The 12625-nt window shown below is 40.0% G+C and overlaps 1 protein-coding gene across 1 annotated transcript in view; it reads left to right on the forward strand.

Moving 5' to 3' along the window:
- Window positions 1-1862: 1862 nt before the first annotated feature.
- The window catches only part of SLC9A3 (solute carrier family 9 member A3), a 50562-nt gene continuing 39799 nt past the window's right edge, over window positions 1863-12625 (forward strand). The window contains exon 1 of the mRNA XM_066202153.1: window positions 1863-2103. Within this exon, the coding sequence (XP_066058250.1) occupies window positions 1914-2103 (190 nt within the window). The 5' untranslated portion in view covers window positions 1863-1913. The remainder of the gene's footprint in view (window positions 2104-12625) is intronic.

Here is a 12625-nt window from a genome sequence, read left to right on the forward strand (position 1 = left end):
AGCTACCTACTTCTGGCTACAGTTTTCTCTCTCCACTGGCAATCCACAAAAATGTTACTCAGGCATTGGATACAGCCATTTGTAGAACAGTTACCAAACTTAGGAGCAACATTTGGGTACCCAAGTCATTCTCTGAAAATGATAAAAACAATGTAGATAGAATTTGTTGTTAGACACTGAAGAATTCTTCAGGTGTTTGTCCACAACATTTACTGAAGGTGAAGGAGATATTTTGCTGTCTGTCATGCTTCCTGAAAACAGTCGCCAATTCCATCTTCAGATTTACTCCTAAAAATTCCCCATAATTAAAAAAAAATCCCCATGTAATTTCCTTTCCCTTAAATAATGAAGAAGGAAATAAAGCCCTCAAGATGTTTCATTGTTTGAAGACAGTTGGTCCAATTTGGGGCCTGAACTGGCTTTGAGATAATCATGACAATAACATTCCATGGAAATGCATATATTGAATTAACTAGCTAATTGATTTATAAAGTGTCTGTGCAGGACAGGTGACTGTGAAAAAGTACATAACTTTTCTCCTTAGTGATTGAAATAATCAAAATAACTTCTCTGTCTTCCAATAATTTTAAAGGACAACTTTATCCTGTTCATTTTTTACCTCCTAATAAAACCTGCCATGTTAGGAAAACAAAAAGGACCTGTTTTTCCACAGAAAGTCACAGAAGGAGCCGGCTGCACACACTGTTTTGGAGCACACAAGAGTGGAGAGGAGTTGCTGCTGCTGAGGTGCGTGGAAGGGCTGAGGTGTGTGGAAGGGCGCCCTCAGCTCTGCCTGTCGGGAACAGGATGCTTTGCTGCCCTTTTACTGCAGGGTGATGATTATAATCATAATCATGGGTCTGTCTGCCTGCAGCACCATGGACCCACGATAACACGGACCATCCAGGATAGCAGCAGAATGGAAAAGATGCTTTAGGGGGAGTGTAGAACCTCCTAAAAGGTCTCACGGTGTAAACACCAAAAAAAAAAAAAAAAAAAAGAAAGAAAAAAAAAAAAGAAAAAAAAAAGCCAGCTAGCGTTTTTAATATAGGACATCTTAATAAACAGCTGCAAGCAGATCTAAGTGGAAAGTCGAATGTTGCCTGCTGGCGTCCTTAACCCCAGCACCGTGGGAAGACGTGCTCTCTGGTGGACAGAAGGAAAAGCTGGTCTGACAAACACGCTACTGTGCCCTCGGTGAGCTAGATCGAGCTCAGAAGGGGACTCGAGGCTGAGAAGTTGAAAAGAGTGCGTTTCCTCTGTGACAACCTGCCGGCAGAGTGGGGCCGAGGGAGGGAGGCTGATGCAAAAGCATCCAATGCGCCCGGACGGAGACCTGTGGATGTTCCGGGCACCCGGCTCCGGTGCGCGCACGGACCCCGGGCTCCCCTAGGACATGCCCCCGGGAGCGCCCCAGCCCCGGCTCCGAGCGCCAGCAGCTCCGGGCCGCTGCCGTTTGCTGCCCAGCTGCCCAGGGCCCCACGAACACAGCCCAGAGCCCGCGGCCGAGCGGAGCTGCCCGCCGACCCCCGGGCGCTCTGTCACTCAGGGCATCGCCGTCCCCGCAAGGCAGCCTGTGCGGGAGCGGCGGGAGGCTCCGCCTCCGCCCGATCGGCTACAGCCTGATAAAGGCAGGTGCGGGCCAGCAGCGGGACCCCAGCTCGAAGCATCTGCTGGTGCACGGAGCCCCTGACCCGCCCTTTGCCACCCCACGCAAGGCGACGCCTGGGGCAGCCGGTGCGGGACAGGACAGGAGGGGACCCTGCCACCGCCGGCCGCGCGCGCCGCTGTCCCGCGGTCTTCAGCCGTCGGGCGCGTCTCTGCGAAGGGACAAGGACCTCGCCCCCAAGGACTTCCGAAGAGGCGGGATCTCTCCGGGAAGGGAAAGCAGGAATTTGTTGTGTGGCTTGAAGATGAGGCAGGCATCTGGAGTGGCGCTCCTCCTGGGGCTGATGGCTCTCCCAGCGGCGCTGGGACAGAGAAGCTCGGAAAGCCCTAAAAATAGCAACCAAACCTTTGCCATCGTCTCTTTCAAATGGGATCACGTCAAGGAGCCGTATATCATAGCACTCTGGATACTTGTGGCCAGCTTGGCCAAAATCGGTGAGTCTGGAGTTACATGTCCTCTCCATTTCCCTTCCCCCTTGCCCTTCTCCCACCCTACGTAAATGAAGAATGCTTATCACAGGTCCGCTGATCCGTTTTCAGGGGGTTTATTGTACTCTGTCCTGATTTCATAATACTGCCCAACACGGTGCTTAGCAGTGTGATTTTCACCAGCCTCGAGGGGTTACCTAGTTCGTTTTCACCGCCCACAACTGTGGCTTCTACATCTGACTTGTAAACCCTTGCAACTCCTTGCGACCTCTTGCTCCCAGAAAAACTTTTTTGTGAAAGTGAAACGGAAATCAGGCCTTATTGTTGACACAATATCTATTCCACTTTATGATATCCTTTTCTCCTTATTATGACTGTTAGCAATATCAGCGGGTGACATCAAATAAAAACGGTGCAAACTCTACTTATGAACCTAGCATTCTCGGCTTTGAAGTGCATTGCTGAATTAGTGAAAGACAGTTTATAGAGAAAGGTAACATGTATTATCAGACCATCTGATGTAGCCGAAAAAAGAAAAGCTTTAGAGCATCCAGAATTTTCTTGAAAGAATTGGAATAAGTGAAAAGCAAGGATTTAACCTAACTTCAGTGTAGTTTAAATGATTTTATAGGAATGCTCCAGCTCTTGAGTTCTGAACTTTGTGACTTTTCCAAAAGCAATCTTGTATCAATAATGCCGTTTTCTGAACTAGAAAAGTCACTGTTTAATTGGAATGTATTTTACTTGATTATTGCTATTACTTTCAGACCTTTTGCCTTTGGATCTAAAAACTGAACTCCAGTTTGGCTGACACTGTAAATGCCACTTTCATTTAAAATAAATATTTTCTATAATCAGTCTCATCTCAGAAGGTCAGCTGAAAATCCTACTGAAGACTTTCCTGAACTTGTACTGCTAATACTAATTTAGTATACTGGAATCACATTCCATGGAATTTTCATGCCACAGAGAATGAAAAATGTAAAAAAGTATCTTAGGTGTATTCTGTCTAGCACATAAGATAAGCATAGTAAGACTTGGATGGAAAATGCTGTCTCCAAACCCCCAAAAAAGCATTTTAAAAAGGAGTAGTATGTTATAAGTTGGGGTGATACTGTACAACATTTTCCAGTAATATTTGCATCTTGACTTTTACTTGATTAACCATAGCTATATAACTAAATACCTTTTTTCTGAATCTGTTTGACTACACTGTGCAAATATGCTGTCTTCAGACAGTTGCTGCATCACCTAGATTACATAAAAAGCAATTATGTTTTAATTGACTTTTATTGATGAGTTATAGCAATTATAAAGCTGGGGAAACCATACACAGGGAACAATTGACATCACTGAGTACCTATAAAATTCTGGTGAATAAAGTAATAAACAGGCTGCTTGTATGAACTTTCTTTTTGAGATAATCTTCTAAGTAAATATAGTTATTAAGGCCTTGTGCTGTACATGTGCCACAGTTGTACAATGTAATATTAGTTGTACACTGTATCAGTTCGTGTCCAAAGCCACTGAACCCAAGAAAAGGAGTTAGATTGTACTACATTTAAACTGCAATGGCCTGAATTGAGATTAGTTGAGATTAATATGAGCCATTTTACCATGAAGTCCTTGATATAAACTCTTGATAAGGCACATTGTGTCAAGAGCTGACTGATGCTGATTCTGTTTTTAAATTCTTTGTACTTCTTTCACAGCTGCACAGAACATGTCACTTATTAGTTGATTGTACCTATCATCAGCTCCATCACTTTTCTTCCCCAAAGCTCTCACTGTTTGTTCTTTTCTCTCTTCACATTTGTATTTTTGATTCTATACTACTCTGGACATGGTTTCTGAGGAAGCAATGGATAACTGCTGTCTCTGCTTTCCCCACTAGTCACAAATAACATACAGAAAGTTAAGAACGTACACTCACTGTTCAACACCTTCTTAATGAAGAAATCATGAAGGTATTCCTGTAAGTCTGTGAGAAAGGGAGCTGAAAAAATAGCTTTTCAGCCTTCTGTCTGCCTTGGTGTGCCAAGGGTTCTGGAAAGTAGGTCAGAAATCCATGAGAAGATTTTGAATTGCAGAAGTCCTATGCTGGATCAGAGAAGGTTTACATAATTAAAAAGCAGAAAGAAAAGTACCAAGAAAGAAAGTATAGAACATCTGCCCTTGGGTTTTTTTACTACCTGAAGCAGGTCAATTGTAGTGGAGTGAAAGTGCTGGTTTTGTTGTGGGTATTTCAGCAGGGGAGGAGCTGTTCTTACACATGCAAGCTCACTTCTCCATGGCTGCAGGGATTGGGAGTTATTTTACTGATGGATGATAGACAATTGGGTCAGCAGAAAGTGTTCTAGGAATTGCAGTTGATACCTGGGGATAAAGGTGTATGAGAATACTTTGCTTTTTCTTGAATTAGAACAGTGTTAGTGGTTTTGTGTTTATTTGGGTTTTTGTTGTTTTGGTTTTTTGGGTTTTTTGGAGGTTTTTTTAGATTTTTTTTAGTTTCACTTGTGTGGAAGTTTGGGGTTTTTTGTGAAAAACAAGTTTCAGTTCATGTTATATGATGGGGGAAACATTTTTTTATTAGGGGGTTTTTGCAGATTTTATGGGGTTTGATGTTCATGTTGCATATAAGGTATTCTGCAACACAAACTATTGTATGTTAAATCTCATAAGTACCCCAAATACATGAAGAAGTGCCTAGGGTTTTGGACTTTTGCAGAAGGGAACTGCTCTTTTAGTTTTAGTTTAGTCTAGTTATTGGTTAACTCTAAATATTGCTACAAATGAAACTATGGAAAAGAATCTTCATTCAATTAACTTTCACACATTATAGAAAATAAAAAATTTCTGCCTTCCATGAAACTTCTGATGCATCTTAGTCTACTGTTTTACATATTCTAATTGATTTTATTTGACCCTTTTAATTTGAAATATTCCCACTTGTCATTCTTCCACTTCAAGTGGAACACTCTTAAGGTTCACAAAATTCTACTTTGGCTAATGATCTTTATTTCCTCTTTTGATAGGCTGTCTTTTCTACAGAGGAATATCCTTGTGGGATAGGGCCAATAAACTAGTTACATTTGTAAATTGAAGCCAGAAAATCATCTTATCTATCTGAAGAAGGTACATGAGGTACAGTTGAGAACCCTCGCAGTGGACTTCAGGTGTCCACTTCCTGGTATCTCAGTGCTCCAGATGAAATACGCAATACCATTGAAAAAGAATAACCTCCAAATGCATACTTGTGTGCATTTATAGCTACAGACAGTACAGACATTTCCTTGCTGTAGCCCTGCAGGTAAAGGATGTACCATTTTTAAACAACATGCTCATACAATATAGTTCTGGTTTAAGATGAAAGACATTTGTATGCTGACCAGACTCTCATGTTCTTTCTAAGTTCACTTGGCCATGTGGTCTCCTTCTTCTTTATATGTCTGTCATGGATAACATCTTGAAAATAAGTTTTGAATAAATAGCCGCATAGAAGACGCAAACAATATTTGGGCAGGAAAGTCTCTACAGAAAGAGGTAGAAACTGGTGGAAAATCAAAAAACTTTGGAAACACGTAGAATAAGGAAAGGAATAATGAGCTCAGAAGCGAAAAATGGCTAAGAGAAGAAATTTTTTAACAGCGAACATTGCATACATTTTTTTTTTGAGGGTATTTCTCAGGCCACGTCAATGCAAAAAAAGAAGAAAAAAGTATGCTTTCTAATTGGGGGATATCTAGTACATGCTTCTATACTTGTTAAAAATCCTAGGACACAGAGAGAAATTGTACTTATATCTTCAACAGAGGTTATGTTGGGGAAATTTGAAATTCCTTCTTGCAGTTTAAATCCTTTTCTGTACAATAATATTTTTGTAACATTGTTTCAACATTTTTACCAAAGAATAGGTAACTGTCCCAAAGTAAAAAAAAAAAAAAAAAAAGAGCCCCACAAACCAGCCTTTTTTTCTGTGGCTCCCTGGATTTGCTCAGTGTGTGCAGATAAGCAAGTGGAAAAAATGGTGGGAGAGTGAGTGACTATGAACAAGAATGAGGAAGGGTACACAGCCTTTTCATTATCTGAGTCAAATCTCTTGCCAATTGTTTTTGTTGGTATAGGTTATGCTGAATCTAAGAATGTCAAAAAAGCTTTATCTTTTTTTTTTTTTTTTTAATTTCTGTGTAGTTGCACACAATCTCTAAAGGCTTTTATATAAGAAATTAAAAAGTGGCAGTGAAATTTGAATCCAGGGCAGCTGGTAAATCTGTCTTCAGGAATGCCACAATGCTTTGGAGGAGGGGGAAGAAATGATTCAATAACAGTGAACAAATACTTAGGAGAGGCCTGGTGAAGATACTGTGTCAGATGGACTTGTTGAGTCCATCAGCTCTTGAGACCCCAGGAGGACGTGAGCTGCAAGGCACAATTCATCTCTAAGCTTAGAGATATGGGTCCCCACAGTCTAGTTTCTGCATGCCTGGGCTCCTTCACATTGTCTCAAACTACCCTGAGAAAGGAGCTCTTTAGAGTATTTTGTTAACACAAACAATTGCTGTGGAGAATTTTAAGCATGTTAGGGATGGGCTAGGGAAGGAACTGAAATGCAGCTCTAACCGCCCATCTAATTTAGACTCCTGGGGCAATATTTTCTTTGAAGAAATCAATAACCCTCCCTCCAAAGCAAACTGTCAAAACAAAAGCCCATTTGACTCCAAAGTTTCTCCTTCTGGCACTGTAGCTACTGAAAAGCGCCAGTTATGTGGAGAAGGTGATTTAGGGTATTGTTTTAATAAAATAAAAATGTGAGACTAGCTCTTCTGTTGGCAGTTCTTCAGTAAATTACATCGTTGGGAAGAAATGTTGAAGAATGCTTTGCAGAACTTTACGGGGTGTATTTAACTGAAAATGGAGTCAGAGATTTAAAGGTGATGATATCACCAGATCCTGCAAAATTTAAACTACCAGCCTCCTCATGATTGTAGATCTTGTTAAAAGCTGCTTATCAGCAAGTGATAATATGGAAAAAGTCTTTACATTGTGATTTAAGAAGTCTGGATTTGGCTATCTTCCCTTATACACTGACAAAGATAAGCAGGGGAAAATGCTTCTTTTACCTTTGTTGTGAAGTCAGTAGAAGCTGAAACAGGTTAGCACACTTAGAGGTATATGCATTTCCTCCCTGGGTATGCACAGAAACACTATAAAATTGTGCCGGCAACTGTTATATATCTGCGGTGTCTTCCTTTTTGTAAGATGCTGTATTTCTTATTGCAAAGTGCTGTTTAGAATACCTGCGAGATAGCAATGTTAAGTACTGTAAAATCTCTATCTTTGAAAGAATTACCTTTTGTATCTTACATTTTATAAGTTTTAGGCACCTGAAAAGAATATTTTCAAAACAGAATAATAGCTTTGCATTTCCAATGGTAGGAACAACTGTCTGAGCCATAATTTTATTAAATTTATAATTTGTGACTGTCCATCCCCACATTTTATTTCCATTTTACTCTTGTGCCTTACTCATCGTTTTCCTGTACTTCCTGTCTCCCTGTAACACACATCTATCTTCTTTCCCCCTCCCCCTCCATGTCTTGAAAGTCTCAAGTCTTAATTATTTAGAGCAGGGAAGAAGATATCAGGATAGTATAATTTGACAAGATTCAGATTACATCCCCTGGTGAATAGCAAATGTAGAATGGCAATTTGTGTGAATTACATAAGAAAACAATGGCATTTTGAGAATGGCCCTGAATTGAATACAGTTCAGGCATGCATAGCTAAGGAAGGATCTCTGCCATCAATTACTTTCAGGCACCTGTGTGCAAAGTGCTCAGCGTTCTCTGCAGAACAATGGAATCCTTCTTATACTGTAGTCTTAGGATTGTTGAAACTATTGATTTACTGTCTTCAGAGCTCACGCCACTTATTACCAAGAGCTATCTAAACCCCCGAAGTGACTGTAAATCTCTCATGTGGTAATGCAGCAGATCACAGGCCCACAAGAAATAAGAGCAAACAGCAATACCTTCCAGGTGTACAGAGGTTCTTCAAGTGAAAGGCGCTGAGTTCCCTCTTTGTTTTTGTGGACCTTTGTGTGTTAGAGATAATTAGCAGGGAAGCTGGTACTGAAAATCCTGAATTATTACTTTGTTTGACACATACAACCAGAAGGCTGTCAAAAAATCAGTAGTTTTACCACAAGTTTGCTTTAAGAAGTATTTGGAATCTAACTAGAAGAGTTCTTTCTCCACTATTTACCAGAGTTTTAATTGCTATGAATTAAAGGGATAGTGGATTACTTAGTTCTTCTGTGTCTTTAGTATGGCTTACTCTATTCCAAGATGAAATGTTGAGTCCAAAGTTATAGAAGAATATTTCTTATCTGAGTATTCTTTTCTTCTTTCAGGAAAATGTCTCTGATTTTTCTCTTCTCTCTGCAGCAATGGAGTTAAACTAATGGCCTGAAGAACTAGAGTCTTTAATTGTTATTCAGTTTGTTGACAAGTGGCAACCAATTAAAACTAGAGACCATTAAAACAGTCTAGGTAAACCACAGAGCATGGTGGATTGGCTGTGTTGCATTATTTGGTTTCTTTTTGTAAAGCAATTTGCAGAGTATTTACCCCTGTGGAAGGAGTGACTTGATAGCCAATTAGCAGCTATGTAAAGAAAGCACTGTAAAGTCATAAATACTGACACTACAGGCTGACAAGGAAGAGCTGACCAAGATGGAATGCAAGACATCAAGTGGAAACACTTTTAATTAAGGCACGAATATTTAATGTTCATTCATGGAAGAAGAAAGCTAGAAAGTATTCTGAAAGGCCTGCCCCATAATAGGAGTTTTAAGTAGTTGGATCTGGAGAGTTTTCTCCTTCCATTAACTGAAAATAGAAGTAGTAATTCTGGATTCACCAAAATGTGCCTAGGAGAGAAGTTCTGCTTTTATCTATTGAAAGAAAAAAATGCCTTGGTGTTTGTCAAAGCCAAATATTAAAATAGCAGTAGTCACAAACCAGGGAAGAAAAATCTCAGTGTAGATTGTAGACTGATTTTCAAAAACATCTGGTTATGATTCTTTCTGCTTCAATTACAGTTTTTTTTTAAATGGGGAAGAAATTTAAACTAGAAGCTTTATGGATTCAGCTGGTTTCATAAGTTGAGCTTTAATGAAAATATTAAATATTCAGAAACCAGTAAAAGTCTTGAGACAGTGAGATTTCACAATGAAAATCCCCCAGGTGAAAACAGATTGTAAACTGGAGAGACTGCTAGCTCCATTATTAAAATTCATTTTGTTACGTTGGTTTGATGATATAATAATATTCCAGGGACTAGGTGATACCCATTAGTGTAAGATGGCTTTATGTTAATGTTTTGTTAATGTTAATATTGATACACTAACAGTTGTACTGGAGGTAGAGTTTTTATTTGATCATACATAAAACTAAAAATAGGTATAGGTGAGAGATATTACAATTCTACTCCAGTGAAATACCAAAACTGGTGAATATCTAGGTGTAGATTTTCAGACCTTGGCAGCTTAGGTATATGCTTAGGAAATTCAGTTAATAAATGCTACTTAATGGTTTAAGTGATAAAAACATTCATTCCAGAGTGACTGAAGCAGTTTTTGAATGCTTGCTCTTCTATCTATGCACAGTCTGGAGTTTAAAGCACTCTAAGAACTGGTTTGAATTAAGTACCCAGACTTTCCACTGAAATAGTTCTGGCCCTAAGGTATTCCATCCTATTTAGTTGTGGGAATGAATTTGGGACAGCAGTGAACTAGGGAAAACAGTTGGATGCTGGGTCTCCTATAGAGTTCACAGAATCATAAAGTAAATTTCACAGACCTGTTGAGGTTGGAAAGTGCAACATCTGGTCCTATGCTCCAGCTCACCCAGGATGACCTACAGCTCATTCCCTTGTCGCGTCCAGAAGACTTTTGATTGTCTTCAAGAATGGAGACTCCACAACCCTTCTGAGCAACCTGTGCCAGTGTTTGGCCAACTGCACACCTCTGCCAAGCTGCTCTCCAGCCGGGTGGCCCCCTGCATATACTGGTGTGGGGGAATGTTCTTCATCAGCTACAGGACTCTGCACTTCTCTATGCCAAACTTTACAAGGTTCCTGTCCACTCATTTCTTCAGCCTGTCAAGGTCCCTCTGGATAGCAGTCTGACCCTCTGTCCTACCAGCCACTCCTCCCAAACTTGTGTTACCAGCCAAATTGTTGAGGATACTCTCTGCTGCATCATTCAGATCATTAATGAAAGTGTTAAACAGGACTGGACTCAGTGCAGACCTCCGGGGGTTCACCTCTAGTTACCAGCCTCCAAGTATACTTTGCGGCACTGATCACCACCCTCAAGGTCTGTCCATTCATCCAGTCTTCAATCGACCCCGTTGTCTATCCATCCAGCCCCTGCAGCAACAGCCTCAGGCAGGCAGCGTCAAAAGCTTCATTGATGGCTCATTAGAAACTCGTCAGACACTGATCTCCCCTCATCTTCCAGGTGCATCACTTCATTGTTATCAGGTTAGTCAAGCACTTTCATGTAGTGAACCATGCCGACTCCACCTGAGAAATTTCTTGTCCTTCATATGTCTGTATACAGAATTAGTTGCTCTGTCAGTTAGATCTGCAGAACCTTGGGTTAGCAGTGGTCATACATGGATGGACCTTTATCTACATCTTACCTGGTCAAAGAAAGCAACATTTCTGTATGCAGTTGGTACACTTTGGTTAGCTTTAGTACAAAATTGCACACCACAGAGGAGAGAAGAATACAAGGTGACCATATAGTGGCCACAATGGTCATGCCATTATGACTTAAATAAATGACAAACTACCAGCATAAAAATTATCTCTCCTCTAAGCTAGGTGCTCTCTGACCAGAGTGACTTCAGCTTTCTCTTATGAATGGCTTTCACTCATATGTCACTCACCCTTCTGCCTTCTCTTACCCAATACAGTGTGAGTTTCATCTCTTATTTTAGCCAAAGAATTCTCCAGGATGAACTGATACTCTAATGAATATCTTGATAATTACTTGATGGGAATGTGCAGTGAGATCTTTTAACTGGTAGTACTAAGCTCAAGCAGCAGCTAAATAAATCAGCAGGAACATGTGCAGTAAACTCGGAGGTGGTGTTTGTAGTGTACCCTATTTCCTACAAATCCCTCTCCTGTGCACAAGCTGTATGCCAGAAAAGCACACCTTTGTGGTTCTCCTCAGTACTATGCAGCTATTACTTATGCGTCTTCCACTTGCAGCACTGGCACTTTGCAATCTCATCTCAGTTTGTCCATTTTTAATGGGCTTTTCTCAGAAAGACTGCCTTTGTCCTTCTAAAAAAGAACCCCGAGGTTATGACCGTAATGGTCTTCTCTTCCTTTCCAAAATGATACTCATTTGGCTAACTTCATTTCACTTCATGAATGACTATGAAAACTCTGACTCTGGATAAGAGGACATTTCAGCTATTGAACAGACATTTTGTCAAGAAACATTATTGAATTGTAGATAAAAGATATTTTGAACTCAGTTACTTGCTCAGTTCAACTGCTGTGGATGATCATTAGTGGAGGATAGTGTATTTTTTTTCTAAGTAGAACTACAGCTTAAATGCTGTGTTTATTCTCATGTTTCTCCACTGTTTCACTTGCTACCATAGAAGCCATGTAAAAAAGTGATCACAAATAACTTCATAGGCAAAAAACTAATTGAAGTTACATTGCACAATCTTTCTGGTGGAATGAGCTGAGAAAGATAGTCTAGATCTAAAAAAACGAACACTTTTGAACTGATCAGCAATGAAAAAGGTATGATAAAAGGTATGAGAAGAAGGGCAGGATGGAAGCTACAAATGAAGCTACAGGTGCTGTTATGTAAGCATAAAAAATTAGAATTAAATTGTGAAAGAACAAGAAAAAGAGCAGAAAGAATCTCCATATTTATTACATTCAGAGCCTAACAAACATATAAATGTATTAATAGTACATATCAATAATAATTAATTTCTCAATTTCTGTTGCTTTGTTATCACAAAGATAAGCATTTGACTGTCATTAAAGGTTTTCTGTTAAAATAATCTCATATTCATTGAAAGGATTTTGTCATAAAATACTGCCTGACAGATTCTATCAAGATGTTTGTCAATCATAAAATCTTATCATGAGTTAGCAATGTAAAAGTTTTGGGACTTTGCCCTATAGAGCTTTGAGAAGATTGCTTTTGCTCTTGGGCAATCTGTCCTCAGGAGGCCTCATCCAGTAGCTCTCCATGTTATCCTGTGGAGTACAGTGTATCTGCTGTCCAGGCAGTATTTCTTAGACAAGATGAATAGGCAGCATCAATTTTTCAGCTCAGTGTCATGCTAAGTATTCCTTCAAATGAGGGAGCCACTATTCTACCTGCTTCCAGAGATGGTATAAATCTTCAGGGCTATTTGAAATTGAATCTGCCCATTGGTTCATGGAGAAAAGTCTTGTGATTCAAGGCAAGAATAAAAGATAG

This window comes from Chamaea fasciata, unplaced genomic scaffold, assembly GCF_029207755.1.
Source record: "Chamaea fasciata isolate MVZ Bird 193981 ecotype frontalis unplaced genomic scaffold, bChaFas1.0.hap1 SCAF_1, whole genome shotgun sequence".
In the NCBI taxonomy this organism is placed as follows: Eukaryota; Metazoa; Chordata; class Aves; order Passeriformes; family Sylviidae; genus Chamaea; species Chamaea fasciata.